Source organism: Euwallacea similis, chromosome 6 (genome assembly GCF_039881205.1).
Source record: "Euwallacea similis isolate ESF13 chromosome 6, ESF131.1, whole genome shotgun sequence".
NCBI lineage: Eukaryota > Metazoa > Arthropoda > Insecta > Coleoptera > Curculionidae > Euwallacea > Euwallacea similis.
In genome coordinates, this window is record NC_089614.1 from 6,234,075 (window position 1) to 6,251,364 (window position 17,290).

Here is a 17,290-nt window from a genome sequence, read left to right on the forward strand (position 1 = left end):
CTTACGACTGTCATAAATTAAACGAATTTGACAGCAATGCTATTTGTTGGGAGGTTCAGATACCAGTTTTAGATCTGGTGATCCGAACCCGAACCACAACCATCTGCCTAATAGTCAGTTAAAAATCGATCCGAAGCACATACCAACTTCTGGTCCGGAGCCATTTGCGGTACCTCTCTTCAGGAACAGTTGCAGTAACGTAAATTTTGTTTCTTGAAATAAGAAACTTCTTTAAAAGAACTGAAATTTAAAAAAATGACCTAAAAGGCAAGATTATATCGAAGAAAACAGAATAATTAAACAATTCGCACCAATCACACCATTGCCAATTCTAATTTGACGGTTTGCCGAATAGAACGGTGGACAAATTGGTCCCAAACGTAAAGTCACTTGACAATAAGTTGCGTAAAGTCTAGACGTTCATGCCGGGAAATATGAGATAGAAAATTAATAAAATCCAGAGAGATAAAAAAAAAGAGGGAAATACAAGAAATAGAAAAGACAAATACACTTTTTTGCTAGAGGTTTGTACAGTGTGGCTAGTACCGGATGGTTGCTTGTAATCAAAATTCAAGCTAAGGTTAGTTCGGGTTGGAGTGAATTCATAGGGAGTAATACGTTTTTTTCAATTAATGGGTTTGCTGGTTTCAAACGCTGTTGCGATTCTAGACGGATCTCAATCTATAATTGGCAACTGGAAGCTGGAAAAGAACAATAAATAAATTTGAAAAAAATTATAAAGAAAAATATTAGATTTTTTTTAACGGAATACGGAGTAGAATTTTCGTGGTTGTGAGTAGTTTTGGAGATTGCAATAAACGTTAAAATTTTTAATACTAATCCCTACAAAACACTATAGCAATTGTCAGATGTTTGTAAATTGAATAAGCTATAATGAGATAGATGATGTTTTGTATAACCTATGTATTTGGCTCCTTGCCCCTCTTTGAGCTCTGAAGAAAACCCATCCAGTAACACTCCAAAAATCAACTTGGAGAATATAAGAAAAATGAGTGATACTACCAATCGGAGAGCAAACTTTTCTAACCTTCCTGAAAATGGTATTAATAGAAACCACAATGTGCTAACCATCAAGCCCACCACGAAGAAACTTACCATTAAAAACTTAAAAAGTGAGTATCTGCCCTGTATTTGAGAAAATTTCAGATGCAAGTTCCAATTACTTTTAAGGTGAACCCAAGTTGCCTGATGATTATAGAGAACAAACATGGAAAAAGCTGAAAAGTGCCGTCTTAGCCATCCAGCAATCAAAGCCAAATCAGTATTCTCTTGAGGAACTTTACCAGGCTGTTGAAAATATGTGCAATCATAACATGGCCTCTGTACTTTATAAGCAACTGTATAATCTTACTGAACAGCACGTTGCTCACAACATTGAGCAATTCTTAGCAGAATCTATGGATCGGTATTTATTTCTTAAGAAAATGAATGAAACCTGGCAAGCCCATTGTCACCAAATGATCATGATTCGCAGCATCTTTCTTTATTTGGACCGAACTTATATTCTGCAAAACCATATCGCTTCCATATGGGATATGGGACTTGAACTTTTTGGAAAATACATACTTCTTAATACTCTAGTCCAAACCCGTGTAGTGGAAGGTTTGTTAATGCTCATTGAGAAGGAGAGACTTGGAGACCAGGTAAGTTTTCTTTTATAATCACACAATTGTGCAAACCTTCTTAGAGACATAAGATTTGTTCCAATTCTCCAAGAAACTGTCTTAGAACAGATCAAGAACCCTTCTGATCAAGCAGATTGTTAATTTCATATTTAAATCTGGAATGTCAGTTGGCTAGAAGAATTTTTGAATCTTTCACATATGGCTTTCTGACTACTTGAAATAAACTTACCAATTTAGCTAGTATTTAATATTTAATGTATTTTTGGACATACAAAATGTCCAAAATTTTTAAAATATGGCAGAGCATTGCAAAAAAGTTGAGAATGTTGCACAAGGTGTCTGGTGTATTTATATTAATCTCATTTTCCTAGTATCACTAAACATCAATAGTTTATCAAAAAATATTATCTTTGCAATAAATAAATCTTATGGTGTATTTTGGAAATATACTGTTCAGATAGTTTTCATATATACAGGTTTTTACATAATCTTTTTATAACCATTGATTTTTGAAGCTCTCCGTTTAATAAATCTTCGAGTTTTAAAAAAGCAAGTTGATCAAATAGTCACATATCAACCTAGAAATCAGTAGTAGAATTTTGTATTGACCATTTAGAAACACCATGTGCAGTGTGTCTCAAATTGGCTTTCCATGTATTGAGAACTTAGAAATATATATGAGCTATGGAGCTAGTTAAATAAGAAAAGATTTAAACAAACTTTTCAAAAAGACTTATGTGTTTTCACTATTGTTGCCCCCAACTCTCACAAGATGAATAGTGAGAGATACAAAACCAGTTAACTGGAAGAAAATTGTCACTTTTGAAGGTTTTTGATATGCCATGAACAGTATTGCTAAATTATTTTGGGTTTTTGAGAGAATTTTCAATTAAAAATGTTTAAAAAATTATCAGTCTGATTAAAAAAAGGTTAATATAATTTTTTTTTGTTGGTTTCTTCTTCTCTACATAGAGGCAATATTATCCCAAATCGAACCAGTAAACTTTGTTTTTTGCCGAATGTTCCGCTAGTCGTGACAGTAGACGCATCTTTTGAAAGCGCTGTCTTATCTGACTTATTTGAGAGAGTCAATTTTTACATGGTTTTCAGTTTAGATTCTGTTTCACTATGAGCACAAACGACGCGGTTTTTTTTTCTATGGAGGACTTATCTCTAGATTTAAATGAACGCCAACTCGGAGCTATTGCATTTTGTTACATTGCTTTCGTTTTCAATTCTGTTAGCCATTAGATGTTTTTGAATAAGTTCAAATTTATGAGTTTAGAAGCGTGGTTGATCTTTGATTTAATTCATATCTCTCTAGTAGGGTCCGGTCCGTCAGGACTGTTGTCCTTCTAGCGGTGTCTTTTTCCGGCTGCCCGTGTGCTTTGGTGAACCGCAAGGTTTTGTTTTGGCGCCTCTTCTAATTTTAATTTACATTAATGATTTCCTTCAAATCAACGTAAATGTCTCGTCACTTTATTTTCTTGCGACACAACTGTTGTTTGATTGACTGGTGACGTTGAGACCAATAACCAAGACTTTTTTAAGTTAAATAAGTTATGTGATGAGATTCCCATGTAGGTAGAATCCATCTATGGTTAACTATACAAATCTTTCTATGTTTTAAATTGTCATCGATGTGCCGTAACTACAGTAACTCACATCAATTTCTTTCAGGTGGATCGTTCCCTACTAAAATCGTTGTTAAGAATGTTAACTGATCTTCAAATATACGATAAGGCCTTTGAGCAAAAGTTTCTTCAAGCCACTGAACGTCTTTACGCAGCTGAAGGTCAACGCCTTATGCAAGAACTGGAAGTGCCGAATTATTTAGCGCACGTGGATAAGCGCATTGCTGAAGAAGTTGAAAGAGTTATTCATTATTTGGATCCTGCAACTAAATATCAGCTGATTCATACCGTCGAAAAGCAGTTGCTCAGGGAACACGTTAACCAAATTCTACAAAAAGGGCTCGATCAGTTGTTATCCGAATATCGACTAAATGACTTGTCTCTTTTATACACTCTTTTGAGCCGGGTGAAAATCGGGCTAATTGAACTATGCTCGTCTTTTAATGCTTATATCAAAAAACGCGGAAGAACCATTGTTATTGACCCAGAAAAAGATAAAACGATGGTGCAGGAATTACTAGATTTTAAAGACGCTATGGATAATGTAGTAGCCACCTGTTTTCACAAACATGAACGATTCAGCAACTCTCTGAAGGAAGCGTTCGAGAACTTTATCAATCAACGCACTAATAAACCGGCAGAATTAATTGGTAGTTAAACAGGGACCATATTCAAAAGTTACTACTTACAGCCTTTTTTTAGCAAAATTCGTGGATTCGAAATTAAGAGCCGGGAATAAAGAGGCTACTGAGGAAGAACTGGAAAGACTGTTAGATAAAATAATGGTTCTCTTTCGGTTTATACATGGTAAAGATGTATTTGAGGCCTTTTATAAAAAGGTATGTTTTGTTCTTTAGGTCTTAAAATCAAAACGAATTTGCAAAATTTTTAGGACTTGGCCAAACGGTTATTGGTTGGCAAGTCCGCAAGTGTTGATGCAGAAAAAAGTATGCTTAGCAAATTAAAGCAAGAATGTGGAGGGGGATTTACATCGAAACTTGAAGGAATGTTTAAAGATATGGAATTAAGCAAAGATATTAACCAAGCTTTCAAACAACACGTGACCGTTAATAGTCGTAATCTACCGCAAATCGATATGACAGTTAGTATTCTGACAATGGGATATTGGCCTACTTATCAGCCAATGGATGTTAACTTGCCCCTCCATATGGTCCGACTTCAAGATATATTTAAGGTTTGTACAAATTAATCTTACTCTATACCCACGCCATAATAATAACTATATTTTGTCTTTTAAGGATTTTTATTTGAGCAAACACAGCGGTCGGAAGTTACAATGGCAACCAACATTAGGACACTGTGTGCTTAAAGCATCTTTCAAGTCGGGGCCGAAAGAGTTATTGGTGTCTCTTTTCCAAACTTTAGTACTTTTATTGTTTAACAGCTGTGATGAAATAGCTTTCGATTATATTAAGGAAGTTACCAATATTGAAGATGGGGAACTACGAAGAACGCTTCAATCTTTAGCCTGTGGAAAAGTATTTAAAAACGATTAGTAACTGAGGATTTCTGCTGACGTGTATTTTGTAATTTTAGGCTAGAGTTTTAGTGAAAATACCTAAAGGGCGAGATGTGCAAGACGACGATAGCTTTCGCTTCAATTCGGACTTCACTAATAAATTGTTCCGCATTAAAATCAATCAGATTCAGATGAAAGAAACTGTACGTTAATCTTTTTCACTCTGCAACACTTGTTTATGAACCATGTTTTAGACTGAGGAGCAGAAAGCGACGGAAGAGCGGGTGTTCCAAGATAGGCAATACCAAATTGATGCGGCGATAGTGAGAATCATGAAGATGCGAAAGACCCTTAGCCACAACTTGTTGATTAGTGAGTTATATCTCCAACTTAAGTTCCCTGTTAAGGTAAGATTTTTTTGTGGCATTGTCAGATTTAAATGGTAATGTTCATTGCAGCCAGCTGATCTGAAGAAACGCATCGAATCCCTCATCGACCGTGATTATATGGAGAGGGACAAAGATAACCCCAATCAGTACAATTATGTTGCGTAGTGGAATAACGTTTAATTTATACAGTGTGTCCGAGATAAGGATGACCTGAGGAATATTGAAAATAAAAATTGAGAAATGTTTAGTATTCCAAAATCATTTTGTAGACATTACATGCATATTATATTTATGTTGTTATTACTTTACGTATATCTTTATACAGGATGATCTTCATCTAATGGGTCAAACTTCATTCAATTAACTGCCTAATTTATCTAATACAAAACTCGACAGGTTTCAATATACAGGATGTTAAAGTTTCAATTATTTGTTCTAATTTTCCCTGTAAATTTGATATGAGTATATTAATTTAGGTTTATTTCAACAGACAAATCAAGTGGTTTTCAGAATCTACAGAATGTTAATTTTCATAGGATTAGATACCCTATTACCTTTCGTAAATCTTTAATGCTACGACACTGAGCATTTCTCTCTGAAAAATTGAAACAATTCATGCCATGCTAATTCTAAAAAGTATAATAAAAACGGGGTGTTTTGTGCCATATTTTTTGCAATTAACTCGAAAACGGTGACAATTATATAAAAGTAGAAGACAGTAAATTTGATTTTCCGAAAAGAAATAGTCAGTAACGTATTACAAAAAAAGAGACGTGGTAAAGTAAAAGAGTACCTGATTCCCATGGACAGAGGCATCCTATAGAATAATTACTTGATCCATGTAGTGATTTACCTTAAATTTTAATTAGATATCTCAGATTCACCGTTATAGGCAAAACACGGAAAAGTAATTTTGGAACTCTATATATCCATATACGAATTTCGTATAAGATAAATTTAGCCAAATATAATATTTTTGCAGAACGAATATGTGAAGTTTGGCCCATTAAGAGGGGCCACCCTGAATACTGAAGTAAAGTGCATCCTTATCTTCGACACATTGTATAGTCAAATGAATTTGTTCATGTATTTATTGTTTTTTTCGGGATTCAGTTTTTAGAAGCTTTCAGTTAAGGGACACATGGCTGATAAAATTGAACATTACTCCTGGTCTTACACATATGTATATATTTTGTCTTATTTATTGTGTTCCCTTGGCAGTTGGCTTTTTTTAGTTGTGTACCTACTTTTGGACTTAGCTTGCACGTATGTATAAAAATTGGCAGTAATTTTGTGATTACAACCCCGTAACTGTCAGTCTAACTTGTTTGTTGGTAAAGATTTCGTAATAAAACTATTCTTTCATTAAATCTTTTTATTCGTTAAGGCCTTTGAAGCAATTTACAACTTAACCTAGTATAAGTGGGTACTTAATATTTACACAATTAATACAAACTTCCATCTGAATAAAGACGAATCAATTAATGGAGATATTGAAGACATATTTTCTGGAAAATAAAAGAAATGAGTAAATTAAATATTCCTAATATTTTTAATAATACTGTTAGCGAAAAAAATTAAGCTTTACTCAAGAAAAATGCTGTGAAGTTGTTAAAAAGGCAGCCCATTACCACGAATAAACTGAAACATTAGTGGAGTTACAACATCAGAAGGTGCAGGTTAAATAAGGAGTTAGTTCAGTAATACACACTCAGGCCAACACCATAACCAATCATTACCATGGCCTTGTATCGGCTTGTAAGATGTGGTCAATGACTCTCTGAACAACTTCAGTGCTTTTTGCAGTACCTCCCAGATCTGTAATAAAAACAAAAATTAATTTATAGATACCTACCATAACCATCAATAGAAAAATACCTGGAGTAAGCAAATGATCCTCTGCAACGGTTTTAATCATGGCATTCATGATCAAAGTAGCATGTTCTTTGTGACCCAAATGATTCAACATGTCAACTGAAGCATTCAGCATTGCTAAGGGGTTTGCAACGTTTTTTCCGGCGATCGCAGTACCAGTATTACGTGTTCCAGGTTCAAAAATAGCGTACTAAAAAGTTTAAACAGCTCTTCACATAACTTAATATAATTTTATATAAGTAAACTTGTTCAAGTAGTCGACTAGGCAAATGCAGTCAATTTTTTACATTTTTGCTTATTATATGTAAGATTAAGATTTACTAGCATTTGCACACATGAAGGCACAATGAATATGAAGTAATAAAATTACAAAATCGAACTTTGCAGGCGAAAAAACAAGTAGGGAATGAAATTGAGTATAAATAGTCACAAAATAGAGCAGATAGTTGAAGAAATTAAGCAAAACATGAGATTTGGTTTTGAAATGTGCATCAAAGTCAGTGCATTGATTTCCTTTCCATTCCATTTCATTCCTTGGAGGAATACTTTACCATGGGAGAGAGGTTTTAGTCTTAGAATTACAATTATAATTTTAAGAAAGTCAGAAGATGTATTTGCCAATGAATGGTAATACAAACATTAAGCACACTTAAAATATAGGTTCTGTTTTCATTTACCCCTGTTTACTTTTACCTCACCTCACCCTACATGAATATTAGAAAGCACAAAAGCAGCACTAGTTGAAAAGTGGCTTACATGATCTCCATAATTTCTTCCAGAGAGAATACCAGCTCCACCAATAAGCCCACAAAGAACATTGGAAACAATACTGCCATAAAGATTTGTCATGATCATGACATCAAATTGATGAGGTCTGGACACCAGTTGCATGCAACAGTTATCTATAATCATGTCATTGTGCTCAATTTCTGGATATAATTTGGCAATTTTTTTGGAAGTGTCCAAAAAAAGCCCATCTGAAAGTTTCCTAAAAGTAAAACAATTTTTCTCTTAAACTTTAATTATTAAATCATAGAAGCAATTACATGATATTGGCTTTGTGAATGGTGGTAATCTTCTTCCTTCCAGTTTTTTTGGCATACTCAAAGGCATACCTCGCCACCCTGTCAGAGTTTGACTCTGTGACAACCTTCATGCTTTCAATTACTCCATCCACACTCTGTTAATCATATAAATAAACTGACTAATTTATCTTTTGTGATAATCACTTACTTCATGCTCTAACATAGCATATTCACCCTCAGTATTTTGTCGAATAATAACAATGTCAATATTTGCCTGTCTAGCAGGAACCCCTGGGAATGATTTACAGTGCAAAATATTAACAAACAAATCTAGTTCATTTCGCAGAGCCACATTTCTGGAGTTGACTAATGCACTTTCACTTTTAGTTTCAATGTTTCCTGCAAATTGTTCAAATTAGAATTTACACTTACCTCAAAACTCTCTTGGGACCTTTAATTCCCACTCCATTTCTCTTAATTGATGTTATAGCATACTCAAAAGCATCCTCTTCTTCAGAACGAGGATCAATATCAATAACTTCGAAGTCTACTGGAGCCCCTGCATATTTAAATACTTCCCGAACATATTCCATGAGCTCAGGGCCTATACCACCCCCTGGTAGCATAGTGACTGCATGCCTGCCCCCATACATTGCAATGGGAATCGAAGTTTGCTTTTTAATTAGGGGGGTTTTATGTTGGATTTCGAAGGCTGAGAGAGTAGATTGGGCCTGAAATGTATTCACACTAGAAAGGGCATGATAAAAATGAGCTTTGAATACAAACTCTAGCAAGTTGGTTTGCCCATTTTAGGGCGTTTTGGGGCACAGTACGTAGAGCCATTATCCCGGGGGTTGAAATAAAAGAATATTAGTTAAGAACTAATTTAAAAATAAACTTTTACTGGGAAAAAGTTACCGTTCGCTGGTGACATAACACTCAAGCAAGACACAAACAAGGATTTTGAGGTTATGAATGATTTAAAATCAGCTGTTTGAATTGTCAGTGGGACAAAGGGGGCCGTTTTTCATAGATTTTTATGAGATTTCAGTTTGAATCAACACTAAGGTCAGCACAGACAATTTCCATAGAATTGGAGGCAGTGATTACGTTGTTTCCATGAAAATTATCTTACTGGCAAAGTTACCAGGAATTTGAAAACTAGGTTTATACAGAATGCCGGTTGATTTGGGGCGAAGTTGCGCAATTTGGAGTTCAAAAACATGCCATTTCAAAGTCGAGAATAACTGAAGTAGCGGAAAAAGTTATTATTAGATATCTCGTCAAAAGAGCTGTAGAATAGAGCGAAACATTTTTTAAAAATTTCAGTGTTTTTCGAATAGCTCCGAAGATTATCGCAATATTCTCAGTGGCATATTCTTGAACTCTGAACAGCGCAACTTCGCCCCAATTTAATCGACCTCTTATCTTTTTGGTTACTGGGATCCCCATCATTGAGTTCCAGAAGCGGACACTTTGGATATTAGCGTATCATCAAAAAACCCTCACAGTAGGTGGTGAATTGTGAACGTAGGGCGTTGATTAACCCTTTCATTATTTACAATAGATACTAGATGAATTAATCCAAGACATGCCTCTAACATTTCAATGCCTATTTGAGGTCTCTTTATAATCACCTTTTATAAAGACCACTTATTAAACAACCAGAAAAGTATTTATTGGCATTATCTAAAGATGACAACAAGCGGCTTAGGGTGATGTACAAAAATTGATTGAGCTGTACAGCGATGAAACAAACTCTTGCGCTATTTAATGGAAACAAAAAATTCTAAAATTAAGTTATTACAGCTGTGATGTGAATCGTGGATGCTTGTTCGTAGTCACGTTACATGTAATATTACAATTCGTGCAATTTTTGCTATTTAGAATATGTCGCAGTCGTCACACTTATAATCGTACAAAAAACCTCATCTATACTGGACTTAAAAGTAAATTTTCTTCACATAAAGACAACTTTTACTATAGGCTACATAATATACCTATGTAGGTGTGTTACTCTATGTAATTTTGATTTGAGATCAAAAGCAGAAACAAAAATTGGTAATGTGACCGATTGAAATAACAGGGTCATTATTAAAACACTCAATAGGCAGATACTACTTTTGCTTGAAAATAAAAAGTTTTCGTAATCGGTTGATTTTGCCGCTCTTTAGCACATGCAGCCGCCCTCAGAGTCTTGTTGGTCGTTTTGTAATTGAGGCTGAGTTTGGAGGTCAACAGCTGAAACACATTCATTAAGGAAAACGTCATTGGTTAGATTTAAAAGAAAATCTAAAACATGCAATGCTTAGGACACTTTTGAAAACGAATGCTAATGAAAGGCAATAAATAAGCACTTGCAAAAAGGAACATAAAATAAAATTCGCCGCTCACGTGTTTGTATTAATTTTATTAGTGAAAACTTTGAAGTTACAAAAAGTTTACAAAAGCTATGGTCTGAGGCTATCCAGTTTTAATACACGAAGGCGTTTAGTTAGGCAAATTTTGATTTTTCAAGTAATAAATATGCACAGTCATATACATTTCATAACATTTTCACTATTAGATTCTGGTTTTAAACAGGTAGACGTTAGGCATGACGAATTAAATATCAATATTACCGCTCCACACCAGATGGAGGGTATTCCTACCAAAACCTCATGCAGTAACTCAATAAGCTATAAATATAAAATAAATCTGATCTGATCAATAAGAGCACTTTATATACAGAGCTTTGCTTTAAGTAGTATTGTTACTTTAAACGTTAAATATACATAGACTGTCTAAAAAAATGAACTATATAAATTAAGCTTTACTTACACAATATTATGCAATATTCAAGAATGTTTAGGTAATAGACCAGCAAAATGTCACATTGTTGGGACAAACATTCTTGAATTAATTACGGATATCTGAACAATTCATTGCCAACCGAAATTACCAAAACACATAATAATACACAAAGCGAATAATTAGATATTAGTCCAGGAAAAATAAATTAACTCTTAAGTAATATAATAAATGCATACTGAAATAAATTAAAATACCTATAAAAAGAGCCGCAAAATTTTGAGCAATTGGGTATTTTTAGATTGGGCAAAATGAGCAGGTTGGTAATAAATATACGGCCTGCGCTCAAGCGTCAAAGGCCCTAATTTAAAAAAATCCGTATGAATAATCACACTATACACGTAAGCTACACATAGTAACTATAAATGCGAAAGGCAATAATTATTCGTTTCCTTATCATCTGCAGTAGCTGTTGATTGTTGAGACCTACGGCTTGTCAAAGCAGCGTAATAGAGTAGAGTGTATGTGGTGCCTATTTGTAACTCGGTAAAGGTATTTGTTACATTGCAAAAAATATTTGTTAAATATTGCTTAGCTCTGCTTTTGACGCAAACATTTAAATCGCCCATTCATCAAAGCCGCAAGGAAGTATGCTGCAAAATTACCGACTCGGCTTTAAATTATTCAGGTCTAGAACAATAGAAATTTTAATGAATGATTTTAAACAGTTAGCTCCTAGGCTTGATATCGAACAACTTGAAAATATATAAAAGAAACAAACTAATTATGTAAAGGTAAATCTAAATGGGTACGGCAACATTGCTAAAATATATATATTTTTTACAAAATGGACATGTACAAATTAAACTCCCATGGCTGTTCAGCAATATTTTAAAGATAAACCGCTAATAAAGCTTCTTTAATCATTATATTAATATTCAAAACCTAAAGGCTTGAAAAATGACATTTTGTTCATACTCGTGAACCGACTCCACTAATTGCTTGAACAGTTTATCTACAGACTATTGACGAGCAACCAAAGCATTAATACAATTTAATACTAAAATAATTAAAATCAGCATGCACAGCCTCCATCAGGATCTTTCACTTCATTGGGCGTGTCTTTCAGGACAACTTCTTGCACTGAGAAGAATTATTAAGGAAAATAAAACTAAAACAAATATGGGTGCAAAAAACGCTGGTGCATAGGCGAAGCCGAATATGGAGAATTGAATTATGAATATGAAAACATATAAACAACATGATAATTTCTGGAAGAGGCCAAGCAACCATGCAGAACACATTATTAATTGAATGAAAAGGATACTGTCTTCTGGTGGTTTGTTTTCTGTGGAGTCCATGCCAGGGAGTGCGGCAGCGACGCGCCTAAACAACTGAAAGACAATTGTTGCATTTTAAAAAATCAATCGGGGTTAGGCACTTTTGCGGAAAACTAACTTGTTTGACATTATATCCAGCTTTGGCACTAGTTTCAATAAACATAACGTTCAGCTCTTTCGCCTTTCGCTCGCCTTCCTCCGTGCTAACTTGCCTCTTATCTGAGAGATCAGTTTTATTGCCAACAAGCATTATTATAACGTCACTACCTCTCTCGGTCCTAACATCGTCAATCCATTTTGAGGTTTGATGAAAAGAGTTGGCATCTTCAAAATCGGCTATTTAGCGGAAGGATTCCAATTCAAAGGAAGGAACACTTACTGGTTATATCATAAACTACTACTGCGACCGTAGAATCCCTAATATATGAGGGAATAAGTGATCTAAATCTCTCTTGTCCAGCAGTGTCCCACAACTGCAGTCGTACTGTCCTGTCCTCTAAATACATTGTTTTTGACAGAAAGTCAATTCCTATTGTTGCCTGCGTATAGAAGTCGTTTTAGTCGGTTAAAAGTGATATATTTAGCAATGCTAAGCAATTTATTTATTACATATAGATTAAGATTAAGATGAGTCAGAGCTTCAAAGTATAGTACGCACTTTTAAATACCAAAATCATAATTAGTTGAAGGCATGACTGATTGCGATTTAACATTTATCAGTACTATTGATATAGCGTGACTAATATTTTCGAAATCAAGGATAACCAGGGTGTTAAGTTCCCTCTTTTTACACAACTCGAATTACAAAGTGAACAACGTCAATTAAGCGATTTAATTACCCATAGATATACTGCACAGTTGAATGAGGAAAATAATTTTGACCTCTTACCTGATAGGTATTATCAAAACTATCATACATAAATCTGGTAATCAGAGATGTCTTTCCAACTGCAAAGAAAACAATAAATTAAATTATTTACGTTAATTCCAGTTGAAATTGCTACAAATATTAATATAAACATTAAACAACCATGTTATGAACAGAATTATGTTACTTCAAAACTTTCCAATTTTTCCAGCCCCACAAGGAGTTCAGTTGTAACTTATGTTTTTTGACTTTTATTTGGACACCCTGTATATCTCTCACGGGTCCCAAGATACTTATAGCTTTACGACTCCTAGGGTTTATGAGATATTTAATTCAAATTTGGAGTGAGTATTAAATGAATGAACAAGAGAGAGGACGAGGACATGAAAGTGCCTTTACCAGGTATAAACCACCTTGGTGCGCCCGTCACGCCCCGTTTAAGTGGAGTTATAATAGCCCGTCCACTTGTTGAAACCGACGAGTCTAGTACTACTACTCAAGTTCTTCCTTTTGAATCGAAGGAGAAGTCACGCCTGGATGGCAATTGATCTGGCTATTTGTTCTCTAGCCTGTTGCATGCCGTGGGTAGTTTTCCAAGGGTGCAGGAACGTGCGTTAAAGTTGAGATATATACATATATTAGCCTTTTCTATACTGGGTCACCACATAATCGCCATATACATAGATCAGCATCGGCCTGATCATCGCGTAATTATATCAGTACAGGGCTTGCAAGCGACCTAAGGTGCAGCCCTCTTACGTGTTAGTGACTTTATGACAGATATTTCATCATCACCTGGTTTTCAAATACTACGCGAGAGTGATTTTGGATCGTGGCAACTTTTTTTTTGCTGAAAACAATCAGTTGTGCTTTCACTGGATTGATTCTCTAATCCACAGTATCAGTTATAAAGTATTCCCACTGCTAGTTATCGACTAAATCGCCCTTGCCACAGGGCCCCGCAAGTTTGACTTGGAGTCGCTGCAAAGAGCAAGCAGTTCCTACTCTACGTGAAGAGTCTGACAATGGAGCTTTTTGGGAATCATCTACCACTATACAGAAGATACACCAATTGTGCCAGTGAATCATAGCTTATGCTGATTTTTTGGGGGCCTATGTCAATACAGTGGGGATAATGCAGGATTGGTGTCTGACCAGTGATCTGAGAGTTGGCTGTGAGAAAAGGAGTCTTCTGGGGTGCATGTAGAGGGGCTAATAAGATATTTTTAACTGAAAAATGTACATCAAGATGTATCTTAAAAGTATACACCTTAGAGAGTCAAGTAGGTCCAAACCATACATTATTACAATCCTATCATATTTTTTATGGCTAGACATATTCCTTATAAAGCATTACAATTCATTCATTATGTGAATGTATTTACTCAAAGTATGTCCACTATTAATTTTCTGTTATACAAGTATTTCTATAATTTTAACTTTAACTCCAGATATAGCTTTCTGTACAATATTATGACGCCTATGTAATATGTACATTGGGACCCACTCAGAAAGCGCAAGGGTGTGACTGGGATACCACTGTTGCGTGTTCGGCGTGTCGCCCTCACTCATGCGATTTCTAAACGCACCCCACAAATAATGATGTTATTATTATTATTTAGTTCCACATGTAGGATATCCTTTACAATGTTCTATAGGAGCAGAGAAGAGTTTCCCCCTTAGGACCGCTCTGCCCGGTAACCACCGTTAACCACTATTTACCATGTATTTCCATTACGATTATGATGACCAATATGATTGGACACAATAGCTGTGGCGCATTAATAATGTCAAAGAACAGAATACCTGAGGATGCTGAACACACCCCTAATCATACAAATTTTTGCAGACTTGTGACGTAGAAGGCACTTGTTGGCACTATTATGGACATTCCATACTAACAAATTCTATGCTGTCTTATGCTGGGGCCGTAGTCCGCATGTGGCCACAGTGCTAGCTATTCAAAGAAGATGCATATGCATTCTTAGGGTTCAGAGACTACTCTCATTGCGTTTTTGTTTGATTTGGATTACCAACTGTTTCCTGTGTCAATATCTTCTCCTGTATGGTTCATGAAAGAACCAATATGGTTAAATACTTGCATAACAACAACCTCCATGGACATGACACAAGGTGAAAAAATAATTTAATAACTTTTTACCACCGAAGCTCCAGGAATCAGGGACGGGGCTAACCACTATGGAGTTAAGTTTTTTTAATTTTCTGCTAGAGATTCTAAGAGACTTTTCTCTTAACAAATTTACAAAAATAATTAATTGCTTCTAAAATCGAATGTATTTTGTTTGTGATTCACATTAATGTGATCCCAGCACTATGTATGTTGACATGTCAACTAATTGTAACGATAACAATAACAAAAACTTTAATAAACTTCCTTCGCGTTCTATAGCGATTTCTTGTGAAATTTTTTTATTTCTTCTTCAATTTGCACAGCTAATTACTGTCATGGGGCCAGCCTTAGTGTGGAATATATACAAGCTAACTTTATTTAAACTTTAATCGCTTTTTAACTCTGAGGGACACCTAGATTTCCTATGTGTACTTGTGTCTGTCTAGATTTGTCATAAATGTTACTACCAAAAAATGTTATTTGAATATAATAGGTGCATAAAGTAATAAAATATATGAATAATTTCACAACCACATAGCTAGCAATCTAAATTATTTATTTTTGTTAGGGGGCAATGGACCACAATTTCTCTTAAATTTTAAATATTTTTGAAAATCCAGTTTATTAGCACAATTTAACTGTTTAGTGTTTTTGGCTATTGAGTCACACTCACAACTTTTTTCTTTTAAGCCCACCCTTTGTTTTAAAAATCAATAATTCATTGGTAGTAAGAATAGAAATAGACTAAACTGAAGGGTACATTAAAACTAAAATAAAAAAAGCAAGAAGGCAATGAACTTCATTCTCCAAAGGCAACCCACATCATGAAATTAACATAAAAACTGGAGCTAAAGTTTATAAAGTAAAAATAAGGATACAAAAATTTGGAAAGATGAAAGGGGGACTTAATTCCAAAATAACTATTACTCTTTCCAAAATCAATTGAAACTGTTATATCAAGTATACTCGTAAGAGTAATTTTAACCCAAAATTTGAACTAAATAGGTATCTCAAAATCTCTTGGAACCATAAAGAAATGATCTTGGAAAGCATTAGGAATCTTTTTTATATCCTACAATTGAGAAAACAAGCAGTTGAGGATATAAACGTTTATAGGCTTAAGAGAATCGGATTATGATTTTTTTCCACATAATTTCAAAACATCCTGTATAAACAAGACATAGATCACTATATAAATTACATTACTCATGTTATTAAGTCTAGTATAAGCAAACGAAGGTAATATGAGGTAATATATGCAAAAACAGTTATGTAGGTATGCATGTAATGTAGGTTTGAAATTTGGTAAGTGTAGACTTAACCTGCTACAAGTACTATATAAAAATTATATAAGGTGGGGTGATATATGAAGAGGGCAAAGTACTAGGACTTAAGTAAATAATAAATGAATGGATCCGCCATAAAAGCACATATAAAACAAAAAAAGAATCATTTATTGATCATTTCGACTACGCCTGAACTGAAAGTTTACAACTCATCAAGACAAACGTCACTTCTTACCACTTTGCTCTCCTAGAAAAACTAACTTAAATTTCCTCAGGGGATTGCCGAAATCACCTGAAGTCGACATTGTGGCCTTTAATTGAAATTTTGCTTATTATTTTCGGCCGAATAACCACAATTTCACAGTGTTTTATCACAGAAATAAAAACCACTCTATACCGTACACAACTCCTCATACAAGTTTAAAAAACTGTCTACCTATAATACACTGTCTGTCAATACATTGTCTGTGCGACGTGTGTTATGACGTGACTTCCGGACAGCGACGTAATATGTGAACACATGCGGGTTTTTTATAAGTTACTATAGAAGTATGGCAACGCCGAGACTAGCGCTATTGCCGTCCATTTTATTTTCCCTAATTTTTTTACGTTTTATTTTTAGGGATTTTACTTTACAATTTAACAATGATTGTGTCAAATTCACTATATTGGTTTACGTAACTTAACTACAGCTACTACCCAATTACTCTGTTTTAGTGGTATGGAAATGGGAAATCCAAATTAAACAACTTTTTTTTGGTAAACTGATAACACTTCAAATATTTGAAAGTGATTTTACTAACTTATCTGATAAAGAGTTTAGTTT

General features: G+C 34.6%; 3 protein-coding genes across 5 annotated transcripts; 1 reads left to right on the plus strand and 2 right to left on the minus strand.

Moving 5' to 3' along the window:
- The first annotated feature begins 394 nt into the window (after nucleotides 1–394).
- Nucleotides 395–6,519, plus strand: Cul4 (cullin 4). The gene is made up of 9 exons (XM_066391408.1): nucleotides 395–1,133; nucleotides 1,192–1,664; nucleotides 3,327–3,930; nucleotides 3,983–4,119; nucleotides 4,173–4,475; nucleotides 4,540–4,779; nucleotides 4,838–4,963; nucleotides 5,015–5,167; nucleotides 5,219–6,519. Exons 1-9 carry the CDS (start codon nucleotides 923–925, stop codon nucleotides 5,312–5,314), a joined length of 2,343 nt encoding a protein of 780 aa, XP_066247505.1. The 5' UTR covers nucleotides 395–922; the 3' UTR covers nucleotides 5,315–6,519.
- Nucleotides 6,507–9,004, minus strand: Idh3g (Isocitrate dehydrogenase (NAD(+)) 3 non-catalytic subunit gamma). Of its 2 annotated transcripts, XR_010752196.1 has the most exons (8): nucleotides 8,836–9,004; nucleotides 8,501–8,780; nucleotides 8,258–8,448; nucleotides 8,071–8,204; nucleotides 7,781–8,012; nucleotides 7,028–7,214; nucleotides 6,781–6,967; nucleotides 6,507–6,657 (listed from the first exon to the last, which is right to left on the minus strand). XR_010752196.1 is itself a non-coding variant. In XM_066391409.1 (7 exons), exons 1-7 carry the CDS (start codon nucleotides 8,890–8,892, stop codon nucleotides 6,885–6,887), a joined length of 1,164 nt encoding a protein of 387 aa, XP_066247506.1. In that variant the 5' UTR covers nucleotides 8,893–9,004; the 3' UTR covers nucleotides 6,507–6,884. The 2 variants fall into 2 exon arrangements, 1 of the variants encoding a protein (XP_066247506.1); XM_066391409.1 differs by having other exon boundaries at nucleotides 6,507–6,967.
- A 698-nt stretch (nucleotides 9,005–9,702) lies between these two features.
- Rab6 (RAS oncogene family member Rab6) lies at nucleotides 9,703–16,917 on the minus strand. Of its 2 annotated transcripts, none has more exons than XM_066390919.1 (6): nucleotides 16,700–16,917; nucleotides 13,069–13,127; nucleotides 12,559–12,718; nucleotides 12,298–12,503; nucleotides 12,167–12,233; nucleotides 9,703–10,290 (listed from the first exon to the last, which is right to left on the minus strand). In XM_066390919.1, the coding sequence occupies exons 1-6, from the start codon at nucleotides 16,767–16,769 to the stop codon at nucleotides 10,220–10,222; spliced, it is 633 nt and encodes a 210-aa protein (XP_066247016.1). In that variant the 5' UTR covers nucleotides 16,770–16,917; the 3' UTR covers nucleotides 9,703–10,219. The 2 variants fall into 2 exon arrangements, with proteins under 2 accessions (XP_066247016.1, XP_066247017.1); XM_066390920.1 differs by lacking the exon at nucleotides 9,703–10,290 and adding an exon at nucleotides 10,440–11,982 and having other exon boundaries at nucleotides 16,700–16,914.
- Nucleotides 16,918–17,290: the final 373 nt, after the last annotated feature.